General features: G+C 31.1%; 1 protein-coding gene across 2 annotated transcripts; it reads left to right on the plus strand.

Annotated features, from left to right (window-relative positions):
- The first annotated feature begins 507 nt into the window (after positions 1–507).
- On the plus strand, positions 508–15,234 carry LOC125073959 (thioredoxin-2). 2 transcript variants are annotated; one of them, XM_047685086.1, is made up of 3 exons: positions 508–664; positions 11,557–11,734; positions 14,467–15,234. In XM_047685086.1, exons 2-3 carry the CDS (start codon positions 11,564–11,566, stop codon positions 14,614–14,616), a joined length of 321 nt encoding a protein of 106 aa, XP_047541042.1. In that variant the 5' UTR covers positions 508–664; positions 11,557–11,563; the 3' UTR covers positions 14,617–15,234. The 2 variants fall into 2 exon arrangements, with proteins under 2 accessions (XP_047541042.1, XP_047541044.1); XM_047685088.1 differs by lacking the exon at positions 508–664 and adding an exon at positions 10,302–10,456.
- Positions 15,235–15,986: the final 752 nt, after the last annotated feature.

Here is a 15,986-nt window from a genome sequence, read left to right on the forward strand (position 1 = left end):
TATTACAATTATATAATAAAGACTTTTTAAGATTAAAGTAAAGCATAAATAGTAATTTAATCAATAAATCTAATTAAAAGATAAAAATAATTATTTCTTGAAGTAAGAGATTCTTGATTATTAATAATATAAAATATAATATAATGGGAAGAGCATTTATAGTGGGAAGAACATATAATTAAAACGAATAAATTTCAGTTGATACTATATTTTTTCATATTCCACTGAAATATTTTTTTACACTGGGGACAAAAAATAACAGCTGAATAAGAACGTACCCGGTTTGTAGTTTTAGTCTGTTTTTAATAAGTTTAGAGAATAATAATTCATTATTTTCTATTCACTCGTAAGTTTGTTTACGTAGCTATTTTCGTTATATTTTATTTTATTTTGGACCATGCCATAAAAACGAATATAATTTTGCTATTGGAGGCGAATGAGAATTTACAAAGAGTCGATTTAAAATTTTCATAATGTCAATTGAATGAGCGTCCATTGTCGTGGTTAGAAATATGAAGCCATAGACTATATAGAGTCAATAGATTAATTTTTTCGTCGCCAGACGCCACTCCACATTCTGTGGCGATTTAATTTCAGTGGATTGTGTCAATTACCGCGTGTCGCGCCGGTTTTTAGCATCTCATCGTCAAATATTTTATATTCGGTAAGTGTAATAATTATAGTTATTTTCATTTTATTTCTAACCATTTGCAATACCATATAAATAAAAATAAATAAAAAACGATTTCTAATCAACCATTCTCATTAGTGACCTTGTTGACACAAATCTTTGATATTACCATTGATTTTTCCTTACCTCGCTTACCTAAATGTTTTTTGTTGCGTTGTGCTTAAATTGTTCATTGCCTAGGTTTTCAATACAAATTTTACTAACAATAGAGTACACAGATCGGTTTAAGAACTTGATTGATTAGAATAATGTAATATAGGTACTTCAAATTGCATATAATATAGAAGCATATATATATCGTAGTGACTCATAAACGGTTATGACGTCTAACTACAGAACCTATTTTATTTCTACTCACGGAACTCCTAAAACAGGTTAAATGATATAGAATTGCGTTCTGAGGAGCTAGAAATATTATCGTTTTTTTATCTAAGTGTCTCAAGTATTAACCAAGTCGTGCTAACATTCGGAATTATTATTGGTTTTTTTTTTGTAGTCATTTTATATGCTACAATTTAATCTTAAAAACAATAAGTAATTTTCATGCTATGGAAATTAGATTAAACTGTCTCGGCTTAAACTTTCTGTCATAGAGCTATGAAACATTTCTACAGTAAAAAAAATAATTGCGCACAAACAAAATAATAATGGTAACATATTTGTTCATTATTTTGTTCTTATAATTTCATAATAATTCAGAACCCCTTATCCTGTTTTTATCCCAGGGCCACTAAGTAAAATATTTGTATCAGCAGTACCAAATTTATATTTCAGATTACACATAAAAGATTGTTGTACGATTCATTTCATAAGTAAAATTTTCATAAATGTATGCTTTATTATAATTATGATAATAACTTAGGGACGCCAAAACTCATGGGACGACATTGATTATGAGGATGAAGAATCAGAGAGTAAACTTGTATTTGCTCAAACACACTTGTGCACTATATTTTCCTGCACAGTTGGTGTCTTCCTTTATAATGGCCGCTGTGGAGTAATAGATCTTAAACATTATTTATTTCACTATTAAAGATCTCATATAAACACTACACATCATAACGTTACAACGAATAGTGTAAACCATAAATTATTATTCTCAGTCGACCTAAGTTACCTGGCTTCGTCTGTTACCTTTTTAGTATAAAACTTTTATTAATTTGAACTTACAAATGGTTATAATAAAACCTTAACATGTACATTTACATGTCTCATCTGACATCTAATATCACCCTATCCAAGCAGTTATTCACTTTATGACAAATGGAATACAGATCGAAGCAGTGTAACATTTTGATAATTGATTTGTTTATTGGCACTAATTGATATGTAGTATTGATTTCGGGCATTGAATGGAAATTTTCTTTAAAAAAGCCTTATGTTTTATTGGTAGTATAGATAAATAATAAAATAACTTATAAATGCATGTTTATTACATATTATTAAATGAGAAAATGTTAATACAATATGTGAATTCTAAAACCATTTCTCAAAGTTTTTATAGGAAATAATAATGTAAATTTAATTATTCACTTGTTTGTATCAATTATATAGTATATAAATTAGTATAATTAATATTAAAATGCACTCTTATCTGTGCATAATATTTTATGAAAAATTTAAAATAAATTCGAATTGTCATGTTTATTCGATTAATGCCATTTAAATATATCATAAAAAAATTATGTTGACCTCTGGTCGAGTAGTATGTACACCGGTTTCCATGCATACGCCACTCCGAGGTCACGAGTTTATTCCCGGCCGAGTACAAAAAGGTTCATTAGTTTTCTATGTTGTCTTGGGTCCGGGTGTTTGTGGTACCGTCGTTACTTCTGATTTTCCATAACACAAGTGCTTTAGCTACTTACATTTGGATCAGAGTAATGTATGTGATGTTGTCTAATATTTATTATTTATATAAAAAATATAATCAAATGAAATTGGACAGATTTTTTTTTATTGCACATTTTAGACTTGATCCACCACAATGATGTCTAAGAAAGCTATCAAAAAGGGCATAATTGAGTGGATATGATATAAATTAGATAAACTACTGCAACACATTTGACTTTTATAAAATATTCTTTCACACAAAAAAACATAACTTGCATATCTTTTCACTCATTTGTCATGACATGTTATGCAATTTAAATAAAATATTATGTATTCAATATCTCTGTTTGTATGAAACATAATTCTACAAACAATATATTATCTGTTATTGTATTGTCATTTTTGCATATTCATCATGAACAACTTTGCTTTAAGCTTTGCTATGGAATTCTTTTATGTAATTTCTAATAGGGACTTTGAATTCTACAAGATAATATTTAGAGGGGGTTCTTGCACTCTGTTGAACTAGACCTTGATTTTTGATTGATATTTTAATATAATATTTATTCATATTCAGTCTGGCTTTAAGGCTTAAAACATTTGTCACAGTTTTATTTCTCATAATGATGGTGCATTGGTGATTTCAGGGATGGTTTACATTTGTTACAGTGTGTGTCTATGATGGTAACCCAGAGGACCCATTGCCAGTCAACCTAAGTATTTAAAAAGAGCAAGAATTAGTTGAAAGTTTGCGAAAACCAGTTATAAAATGATATTAAATCCTGTTAGGAATTTCTAATACAATTCACTTTCTAGCTACTAGAAACTTGCGTTTTCTATATTCTTGTCAAAATATGTACCTGGTTACTGTAACGGAGGGCAATTTGTAATTCAATATTAGAAATTACTATGCAAGTTTCTCTATATATTTTCAATAATTGAAATTAATACAATATATATTCTAAATATTATATTATAAACCAAATAATAACGTGATATGGAAATAAATAAATCAAATATTATACTTTATTCAAAATAATTAAAAAAATGCTTTTGAATCGTCATTTCATGATGTTAACGTATAGCTGCTACCAAGCAGGAAATAAATAATCACATTTTTAAACAGAATACATTAAAAACTAGCTTTACCTCCTCTGTCACCTGTTTTAGATTTGAAATATTATAAAAAGGTATTTCATGTAATTTTCATATAGGTTGACGTTTATGGTTACATACTATCTAACACAAGTGATCATACTTATTATTCTGACTGTGAGATGAGTGCGGTCAACTATACGAAGTGACCAATTGACCAAAACTAGTGTTTGCAGACAAAGTTTTAGGAAAATGTAGGAGGAAGGTACTGTCTGTTTTGTCTTAGCCTATTTTTAATATTGTTAGTGATAGATATTATTAAGAATGAATATGATTCCGGTATTTTAGTAGAAATTACTGATATTAATAAATCGCAGTACAAAAGTTTCAAATACTGATTCATCTAATCAGTCTCTGGAAATTTGTAAAACCCTTAGTCATTCTGATCTCGAGTTTTGATTAATGAGTGTAACACTGACCCGTCATTTTATCTTCGACGTAAAAGGAATCCGAAGTAGGGCTGCTATCCAATCTGATTTCACCGGATTTAACCGGATTTTTCTCAAATATAAAAATATATTATTTTTTTTTAGATTAGGACTCGTAAATAAGTCACCTGATGGTATATGGCCACCACCGCCCATAGATATTGGCACAGCATCCCTAATATTGTCAATGCTCAACCAAGCTAAGTTCTAAGATTTTTCATCTCTTTTGTCTGAACTTTTATGAAGGTATCAAAATAGTATTATTTATTTAAGTTCTTCAAAAAACTGAAAAATTGTGTCCATTATGTTTTCGTTAAAATATAAGACGTGCGATTTGTGTGATATTAGCAAAGTTTCATACATTTCTTATAAACCTTTACCTACCTATATAACACAAACCCTTAAAACCACATAGTACCTCCTCGAGGGGTTAATTATTAAAATTGAGACTATGTCCTTCCTCAGGACTCAATATATCTTCGTACCAAATTAATATACGTAATAAACCATTGGTTAGATGACTAAATCGGTTCAGTGGGTTCAGCGTGAACAGAGTTACTTTCGTGCTTATAATATTAGTAAAAATGTTTAAATATTAGTATAAGAAGAAACAAGTTATTTTTTATAATGAATTTGAAATAAGAATACGCTTAAATGATGAATCACTTGACAGTTACGACTCACAATCACTACGGCCCATAGACGTTACATGCAAATATGGACTCTAAACATTGTATAGACACTTTAATTTTCTTCACCACGCAATGAGGCGGATTTGATGTGAATCGTACTCAAGAACAATTCCTCACGCCGTCAACGCGCCGAGCCAAACGATGTTACGTCCTTGTGTCTGTAATTACACTGGTGTACTCGGTCACCAGGCAAACGTTTGCTTGTTTGTGTCTTAGTGTTGCGTAAAATAAATAGAACCAAACCTTATGTGATTGATAAATAGTACTTATATTTTATATAGCCCAGTCTGGTCTTCAATAACATAAAAAAATTACTCATAATATGTACTCATTTAAATATAAAACTGCGATTGCCAACCCTACGTGAAATGATTTATGACGTCATCATGTTTTTTTTTTAAATTGTGACGTCATAATTCTTATGAGTTAATGCATTCAGTTTGTACCATTAACGAAAGAACAGTTCCGTCCTATCTTGTCTCGTGTTGAGTTCAGTTTATTGCTTTACTTCGTAGTGTTAAGACTCGTTGATATTGATAAGGTGTTGTTGTGCAAACGATATTCTCAAGAAACATAACACTATCGCACTTTGTGGATTTACAAAGTATTGTGATAATTTATAGTTGCAATTGTTTATGGTTTAAATAGGTAAGTGTACCGTGAGCGTGACCTTGTATTTGTGTTCTGACCGTGAAATATCAAATGATTGCTCAATGAATTATAACATTACGTACTATTGTAGTTATAATATTCGCGACCTTTCAAATTTTATTGTGTTATTTGATCATTTGTATTTTTTTTAAATTAGGGTGACCATGATTGAAATTTAACGGACTTGTCCAAAGTGATTATTAATTATTAACTTTATTAAATTTATTGTAGTAGCTTAATCGGGCTTTTTCATTACAAATCCATTTAACCATCCCTGAAGGTCATGAAATACAAAATTAGCGTACCTACATTACATATACATATATACATTTTATTTGGTGTCATTGTAACTCATATACAAGTTACTTATTACAGAGGGCGCCGACGTCATTACATTAAATGAAAAGACGACTAATACTCGCTGATATAAGGCTGATAAAATTATCGAAAAAACAATTGGACGAATTTTAAAAATAATTCAAACGAAAGTAAAACACTATGCAATATTAGTTCAATAACCGGCAACGTCGCGCGGCCCAACGAGTGTTGGTGTGGGTACAACAACGTTTGCTCTGCCGCTGCTGTTCATTCGCTACCCGCATTGCACCGCGCACCACACACACTGTCACAGTCCCCTTTAACCTAGCCGGCATTACGTTAGGTAAATAATTTTGTTAATGTATAGTTCGGAACGGCAACGTTTGACCTATTTCTGTCGTAAGCTAATGACCCGCTAATAAATATGTAACTATATCTCCGATAATGTTATAAATTAATGAAATGAAAAAAAATTCATGTCGCTAAGTTAGTAAATATATATAAGGGGTATCATTTAATGCGTTGACGTGTCAGCCAATTTATAGTTAAGTTTATCATAGTTTTATGATGATATGTATGGGTCTATATGAAGAGTTTTGCGGTGTTTCAATCGAGTATAATGATAGGTCTAATACACTTACACTAGTCGAGTGAAACAACTTGTTATAGGTTTTTTTATCGGTCCGCAAACAAACCACAGTGCTGATAATAAATTTTATTAGGTGTCGCGATAACAGTACAGTTCATATAAAAAAAAAACCGTTGGAACTATCTTTTTTATATCCGAATGTTAATTATATTGATTTTGCAGCCAAATTCAAACAAGGTCGTTATAAAAATGGCTGATTTTTTTTTACCTTTATTTAAAATTGATTGTTTTAGTACTTAATACAATAATTTGTTTAACATAAAGATGATTATAAATTATGCAGATGAAGTTTCAATTAAAATCATCTAGCTAGCAGCTAGCTTCTTTACAAAAAAATAGGTACATTGGATCGGTTACCTGGTAGATTTTATTAATATTTGCTTAGATGTTGATTTATTCATTTGATTCGATCGATGCCATAGAATGTAGCTATGTTTATGTATGCGTTAAAAAGTACGGATACATTTACGATATTAAAATGTTTCCAAGAAGTCATAAAAAGGGTAATTAAATAATAATAGACTTATAACAACGAATTTGACTTTTATAAAAAAATATTTTACACAAAACACTTCACTTTATCTTTACACTCAGATGTCACGACATGTTGTAACTACAACATTGAAGAAAGAAAAAAAACAACTGTGAAAAGTTTATCCCAGAAAACCAGTTATAGAATGGTATTAAATATATCCTGTTAGGAATTTCAAATACAGTTCACTTTCTAGTTACTAGAAACTTGCGTTTTCTATATTCTTGTCAAAATATGTGAATTTTTTTATTGAAATTCAATAAAAAATAATAATAATACTAGTTTAATTGTGCAATAATTGTAAATTATCTCATTTATATTCTAAACATTCTTGTGTAAATTAAATAATAATATACGAACGAACGATACGAAACAAGTTATTTGCATAGTTTATTATATGAATTTATTAATCGAATATTATACTTTATTCAAAAATATTTAAAAAGTGCTTTTGAATCGTCATTTCATGATGATAGCTGCTACCAAGCAGGAAATAAATAATCACATTTTTAAACAGAATACATTAAAAACTAGCTTCACCTCTGTCATCGGTTTTAAATATTATACAAAGGTATTTCATGTAATTTTCATACTGGTTGACGTTAATGGTTACAACCTGTAACACAAGTGATCATGCTTATTATTATTCTGACTGTGTGTGAGATTAGTGCGGTCAACTATACAAACTGACCAATTTACCAAAATTAGTGTTAGTGATGTCGTTTTGAATACAATTATGCAATCATTACCAAACAAAAAAACATAGCGTGATATAAAGTAAAAGGTACTGTCTGTTTCGTATTTGATCGCACACATACCGCGACAGCGTTTATCGCTACATCGGTCAGCTGTGGCGCGATGTCTAGATGCTAGAGCATAGAACCAGCCATGATCAACGTGGAACCTAGCAACTGGTATATAGGCGACCACTGTTACAAACTTAAATAATAATGCCTACATTTAATGATAAGAAAATGAATAAATTAATTACTAAAAGCTATTAATGACTTGATTACGTCATTAACAGTCAAGAACATATTTACCATGTAAGGTCACTTCGAAAACTTTCCTGTATGTACTAACCGGTACCGAATCTTTTGACAACATCGCGTCTATACTTCACACCTGCACTGATATAAATCTTCTGTGTGCCTGATTGTACAAAGTTGTGAATGAATCAGCCATGTTACTTCTTGTAGCAGAAGCTTAGCAGAGGGAACGTTATCATGATCCGTCTGCTGTGAATTGCATTCGGGGAACCTAAGAAATTTATGTTAAACTAACTACGTATTACATAACAGATATCGAATTACGTGCACATCAGAAAAGGCCAGTATCACTTGTCAAAGAGACCCCTGCAACGTTTTGTAATACGGTATATGTCCTACCAGATTGCGAAATCTAATAAAATCACAAACATTGTACATATGGATACATTTATGATATGTGCATAAAAAATCTAACGGTCAGGTCGATCAGGACCGAACCAAAGAAAACATCAAGATAAACATTGAAAAACCGAACAAATAGTTATACCCCTTCCTCTCCTTAGTAGAAAAATTTAGAGGGCATAAGACTCTTTTATACAGTGTAAGATTAGGGGCCATATTAACGACTAATAAATTGTGGATTGAGATGGTGGAAGTAGTCCTGAACTTATTTTCTAAAGATAGCTCTCACGACTGCGGCCACGACAGCTACCACCGCCGCTGCGTGAGCCCAATCTGCTGCTCTTCGAGCTTCGTCGGCATGTCGCATGGCTGCCTCAAGTTGTCTCTCAGCGTTTTCCTCGTGGCTGTGACATCTGGCCACATATTCCTGCACTTTTTCTTGTTGTCGGCGAAGATCATCTCGCCGACGCTCCTCTTTTTTCCGATGCTGCTCTGTTTGTTGCCCTTGCTGCTGCTGGGAGTCTTGTGAATCAGCCATGAAGACGTAGTTGGGGAAAATAGCAACTGATACATAGGTGTTGACTCCGCGAGTAGTCGCTACAAACTATACCAGTGAACTCGTTATCGCAGTGCACGGTTGTGTCAGTCCGAAACCATAAATAAATGACTCATACGTTGGGACAAGAGACCACTAATTTCATCATCAACGCTCAAAACACGTGACATTTTCACTTTTTTTAGATCATCCTGATATGTTTTTCCTTATACGTATATTTCTAGGAATTTATTTAAAATTTGCCTAACGTTGCCCATTGACTTAGGAGTGTGCTGACGGATCTCACTATACAAAATTTAGTGAGTGACTACTCTGAACTCTCGAAAGGAGCCATCAACCAGTAACCGCCGTCACGGTAAAATTGTCCTGCTTGTCCGATGGCTTTGCAGTGACATCGGTGTCTAGTATGTCTGCAGCGATAAGCAAGTGCAATGACTCGCCGACAAATTAAAACCGAGAGCTTGGTATCGTATACACTCCTACAGCCGTGCTACTGGTCTTACGAGTCTCATCTAGGCACTATTGCAGTAATCTATTAGAATATCTACGTCGAGTCTGTCCTCGACGGGGCATATGCCCCGTACATAACTGATCATTGGACGGAGCTGGCAGATCTTTCATACAGCCATACCAAAGACATAGACTGCATGTATGACCTATGACCTGAGGCTCGACAAACCAAATCGAATGAACATCTCTAATGCAAACGCCCGTGTAATGTCTTGTAATATTAGTATAGATTATAGAATACTACTATGAATACGTATTTTACAAGAAGAAACAAGTTATTTTTATAATAAATTTCAAATAAGAATACGCTTAAATGATGAATCACTTGACAGTTACGATTCACAATCACTATCGCCCATAGACGTTACATGCAAATAAGGACTTTAAACATTGTATAGACACTTTAATTTTCTTCACCACGCAATGAGGCGGATTTGATGCGAATCGAACTTAAGAACAATTCTTCACGCCGTCAACGCGCCGAGCCAAACGATGTTACGTCCTTGTGCCTGTAATTACACTGGTGTACTCGGTCACCAGGCAAACGTTTGCTAGTTTAACGTATATATAGATATAATAAATAGAGCCAACCCGGACTTGATTAATAATAAATAAATTATAATTGATAAATTGCACTTGTATTTTATATAGTTAATACATTTTATATAGCAGACCGAGATATTTTTTTATATAGTCTTCAAACAAAAAAAAATGACTGTAATATGTTCTCATCAAACAGTATTATAAAAAAATCCTATAAATGCCAACCCTACATTTAATAACTTATCTCGTCATCATGAATATTTTAAATTGTGACGTCATAATTCTTATGTGTAAATCATTTGTACCATTAACAAAAGAACAGTTCCCTGTTATCTTGTCTCGTGTTGAGTTCAGTTCATTGCTTTACTTCGTAGTGTTAAGACTCGTTGATATTGATAAGGTGTTGTTGTGCAAACGATATTCTCAAGAAACATAACACTATCGCACTTTGTGGATTTACAAAGTATTGTGATAATTTATAGTTGCAATTGTTTATGGTTTAAATAGGTAAGTGTACTGTGAGCGTGACCTTGTATTTGTGTTCTGACCGTGAAATATCAAATGATTGCTCAATGAATTATAACATTACGTACTATTGTAGTTATAATATTCGCGACCTTTTAATATTGCTTAAATGTGATATTTAATTATTTGTTTTTATTTTTAATTAGAGTGACCATCTTTGGGAAATTTAATGGACTTGTCCTAACTGATTGTTTATAATATTTAAAGGTTATTCAATTTATTATTTTCGGACTATAATAGTCCTAAAATAATAAATTGTTTAATTGTATAACTGTTTTTCTATTATAAATTTCATTCCTTCTAAAATATCAGCTTAATTGGGCTGTGATTAATTACAAATCCATTTTATCTTCCCTGTAAATCATAAAATATGAAATTACTAAATTGATATTCACTTTAGAAGTTTTTTAATATTTATGTTATATGTATTTTTTTTTTGTAATATATGATCGTCAAATATCGCGACCTTAAATATCGAAAGTATTCAAACAGTGATGCCATATATATATATTTATTTAATTTATAGTTAAGCCTATCTTAGTTTTATGATACTATGTATGGGTCTATATGAAGAGTTTTGCGGTGTTTCAATCGAGTATAATGATAGGTCTAATACACTTACACTAGTCGAGTGAAACTTGTTATAGGTTTTTTTTATCGGTCCGCAAACAAACCACAGTGCTGATAATAAATTTTATTAGGTGTCGCGATAACAGCAGTTTATATTTAAAAACAAAAAATCGGTCGAACTATTTTTTTTATAACCGAATGTAAATTATATTAATTTTACAGCCAAATTTGTTTACATGGTTGCTTCACGATACTTTAAAAATATTTGTTTTAGTACTTAATTCAACAATTTGTTTAAAATTTACATGATTATAAATTATGCTGATTCAATTTCAATTAGTTGTCTTTATGGGTTAAAGAATACACCCTAAGTATCTGTAATCTGGCATGAACTTCGTGAAGTCGTTACCTTTTTACGGACAATCCATAATAATCTTACATGACCGACTCATATGTGTAGTGTAATCGAATGCGTACCATGCTTAATACTAAACCTTTTTCTTTTATTCCAGTCACAAAATGGCCATTCACATCAAAGACGCTGACGACCTCAAGACCAGGCTGTCTGAAGCTGGTGAGAAGCTCGTGGTCATCGACTTCATGGCCACCTGGTGTGGACCCTGCAAGATGATTGGACCCAAACTAGAAGAGCTTGCCAATGAAATGGCAGACTCTATTGTTGTACTTAAGGTATAAATGACACTTAGCTTATTTTTAAAAAATAGTCCTATTATATTATTTTATTTTCAAAATTACAATAAATAAAATGTCAACTTATCGCATATAAGCTAATATTTCTATATATTAACTTAAAATAAATACAATAAGTTAATTCGAAACCGAAGCAATATAAAATTATTAACAGAAAAAAAATAAGCCATAATATTTCGTGCGAAAAGGTGATAAGATATTTAGTTAAATAATAATAGCTGCCCTTCTCCACTTAAAACGTAGTAACTTGTATAAGTTTCATTTTTTAGTAGGACAGTTCTAGGTAAGCTGAATCGCGCTATCAATGTTTCTAAAATGATTCATATATATAACGAAATCGAGAAATGGAAATAGTCATGTTACCCTGTAGCTAATTATGCTATTCTAATCTGATAAAAGTTTTTAACGACATTCTGATTTTCTGCTGACTCATCAAACCGAGTTTGCTTCTGATCATTTCATATTTATTGTTTAAATTACAGGGCTGATTGAGAGCGCTAGTTTAAACAACGCTGACCTAAATTGATCAAGCAGAGCCATATTGGATATAAGTAGAACTATTTTAGTAATGTTATTTAAATAATATTATTCTTATCTATCAACTACTTATATTCCTTGTTCAGCGAAAAAATGTTTGACTAAAAGAAAAAATCCCCAGAATTTATTAATTTCATCTCTCTCAATAAAAAAAAAAGTTATCAAAAATATATTCCAATGAATATGTTTTTTATATTAATTGTGAATACACATGAATACAGCTCCATTTTATTAGTAATAATAATAGTATTCCTTTCGACATTTGAATAAGAAGGTCAGTTTCATTCGTCATTGTCAAATGCTTTGATATTATCTTAAGTTTATTTGACAGTTAGACTGCCTCCGTTAGTTAAACTAATCATATTGAGTTTAATTCTTTAGATTTCACAATTTTGAATATGTCCTAAAACTCAAACGCTTACGTTTTAATGAAATAGCTCTCATTCAAAGCTTTTCTGAACTAAAATATGCAATTATATGGTTTTCAAAAGTGATGTAATACTTTGGAGACCGTCCAAGTAAAATATCAAAACTCAGAATTTTTTGTATTTCTAGATAGACATTTTCTAATTCTATCACAGGCGGATGATCGCATTAAAATCTGTTCTTGACAATAATACGAGTTGAAATTTTTTTATTTTACGACCCAAGTTGAAATCTTATTGAAAATATAATTTTGACCTATTGATTCAATTCATTATTTTTTCTAATGTTGGCTGATCTGACTCTACAATATAATTTAATAGAACTACTTTGCGTGTTTACCGAAGCTTCCAACTATACACAACTAACTTCAAAACATCAGCAAGAGTACGGATAAACTATAGAAGTTATTACTGACCAGAAGCTCTGTAATTTTTACCTTTTAAGTAGCCCCTAGAGCAAAGAGGCATTCGAAGTGACTTTATAATTACATATTGAGTAAGAAACTCATTGAAATGCAGAGGGTATAAACGATAGTCCAATGAGTATTTAGATAAACTGATATAAGTACTTGATATTTAATACTCGAATGCATTTGTTCTATTACTCATTGTCCAATATTAGTAATGGTAATATGGCTGCTTATCTAGCAAGTGCCATAAAACATATTAGATATTGCTAAAATAGATATTCGATCATGAATATACGCGTAAATCTTTTTGTGTAACGTTATTTTCGTATTTGTTTTAATTAAAATCAAATAAAGTCGACGAATATGTCAAAGCATTTTCTTTTAAAAAATGTACAATGATTCTGAATGTTTGTATTTACATTTTTTTTTTTTATTTGAGTTACGCCTAAAGTTAACAGCAATACTTTATTACTAACAAGAACTGTGAGTGAGCCCTAAGGGCGCAATTTAATTAAATTTAAATCCAGCGACTGTTAAGTACTTTTTAACATAAAAAATGGAAATTTTCTCTATCATATAATATTTAATAATCCTAACTATCGATAAACCGTAATAACCGATACCAGTTACTAGAATTATGCATAACAACGAAACTAAACCAGGACTTGTCCTAGGATACCAATAATTATGCTATCCCTACACTAATGGCTGTGTAATGTTTTTACAAGGAATGTAATAACTTCAGTATATAATTAATAAATTCAAATATTTTACTAAATTATTATTATTATGCAATGGATAATGAAATTTGTATATTATAAGGGCGTCAAAAGCTCATCGGTTTACGGGCCGCCTAGCGATATAAAAAGTCGTTTATTGTCGTTCCCGCTCCTAACACAAGTTGGGAGTCTTATAAGGATGGGTTAATAGAAATATTAGTAATACCTTAATTAGATTGGGGCATTGCTACAATTATTTAAAATAAAAAGTTATATTTGGTGATCTTAATAATGTATGTGTACACTTGAGTATTAAATAGCATTATATATTATGTATATAATTTATTGCCCTTTTTTCTTACATTTAATAAAACTCGAGTATGATTCGTAACGAACTGACTTTTACACTTAAGTTCACACGTGGCGCTGGTTGTACATAGACAATATTTTGTTACCATAGATAAAATATACAATATTTTTTACAACATTTTGTTCGTTCGTCATATTATCATTAATATTTACGGCTTAGTGCACCTGAGACACGTTCTTCGTACATACATATACCTAATTTATGGTCCAATAACTTTATACTTATGTTTAATGAATAATTTAATTTCCAGATTGACGTAGACCAATGTGAAGACGTCGCAGCAGAATACAACATCAACGCCATGCCCACTTTCGTATTCGTGAAGAGCTCCCAGAAACTGGAGGAATTCTCCGGCGCAAACATCGACAAGCTAAAGAACACTATCCTTAAATTGAAGTAATAATATTTATGTTACACAGCGGTGTGTACGCTGCCTTATGCCGCAGGCGGACACCTAAAACTTGCATTATTTATAACGTTAAAAAAGAGCTTTTTATATAGTGGATGTCACTTTCGTTACAGATTAAAAATGTTTTAAGTTTTCATTGGTAGTTATTTTTTTTAATTGACTCTATTTTGGGCTGATGTCAAATGCATTTATACCTTTATTTTGATCCGTCTACTAAAATTTTAACTAACATAAATGATGTCATCACATACTGGCTACATGACTAGTTCAAAATAATACCGTTCTTTAAATAAACAGCGATATACATAGTCATTTCAATGTAATACTTTATAAAAACAAGAAATATATTTCTTTATTCTTTTGCTCTGATATTTATATTTTAAACATTGTATGCAAAGAATAAACATTAATTTAATAAATATTGAAATATTTTTGTATCGGCCGTAAAGTGTCTTATCAAAACATCGTTAGTTTTGTAAACTAGCACGTAGTATATGCATTTTGCACAAGTTTTAGAACGCGTACATGCCCGTAAATGTATTAATTTTTCTGTATTGCATTATATATATGTTACAAAGTATTGTTACTACAATGAAATGTCTTATTTAATATTGTTTTTTATTTGTAACCTATACAAAAATAGTAAAAGAACTTTTCAAATCGATTTAAATATTCCATCCGATTTGCTGATAGCTTTGCTGTATGATGCACTGCAAAGTTCTTGATGAATTTATCTTAATTTTTAATATTCACAACATAATTCCACCTAACTATATATAGTATATGTACTATAATTTTGCTTCCAAAGTACCGATAACAAAATCGCCATTGATTCATGAATCCAGTTAATATTATAGTTGATTTGTGTTAAGGTTCTAATATTATTATTTATGTCACATCAAAAATAGTTCCAGATTAAACACATACATTTTACATTACATTAACAGCCTGTAAATTTCCCACTGCTCGCCTAAGGCCTCCTCTCCCAGTGCGGGTTGGTGGAATACATATGTGGCAGAATTTCGTTGAAATTAGACACATGCAGGTTTCCTCACGAGGTTTTCCTTCACCGCCGAGCACGAGATGAGTTATAAGCACATGAAAATTCAGTGGTGGGTTCAACCCGAAATCATCGGTTAAGATGTACGCGTTCTAACCACTGGGCCATCTCAGCTCTCTCAGATTAAACACACGCAATAAAAATATTAGTATATTTTTATTGTATGCATTTATTTATTTTTTCGGTTTCTAACAAACACTAAAAATTCTAAAAAAAATCATAAACGATTGATGATTTCATGTTTCAGTTTACCCTTTAGACACCTTGAATAATACACAAATTTATTTTATTTTAGACACAT

Source organism: Vanessa atalanta, chromosome 26 (genome assembly GCF_905147765.1).
Source record: "Vanessa atalanta chromosome 26, ilVanAtal1.2, whole genome shotgun sequence".
Taxonomy (NCBI): domain Eukaryota; kingdom Metazoa; phylum Arthropoda; class Insecta; order Lepidoptera; family Nymphalidae; genus Vanessa; species Vanessa atalanta.

What these genes read in the sequence shown, in the direction of transcription:
- LOC125073959 (XM_047685086.1), top strand. Translation starts at nt 11,564, where the DNA reads ATGGCCATTCACATCAAAGACGCTGACGACCTCAAGACCAGGCTGTCT. An exon ending in ACTCTATTGTTGTACTTAAG is followed by an intron (nt 11,735 to 14,466) that starts GTATAAATGACA and finishes TTTAATTTCCAG; the next exon opens with ATTGACGTAGACCAATGTGA.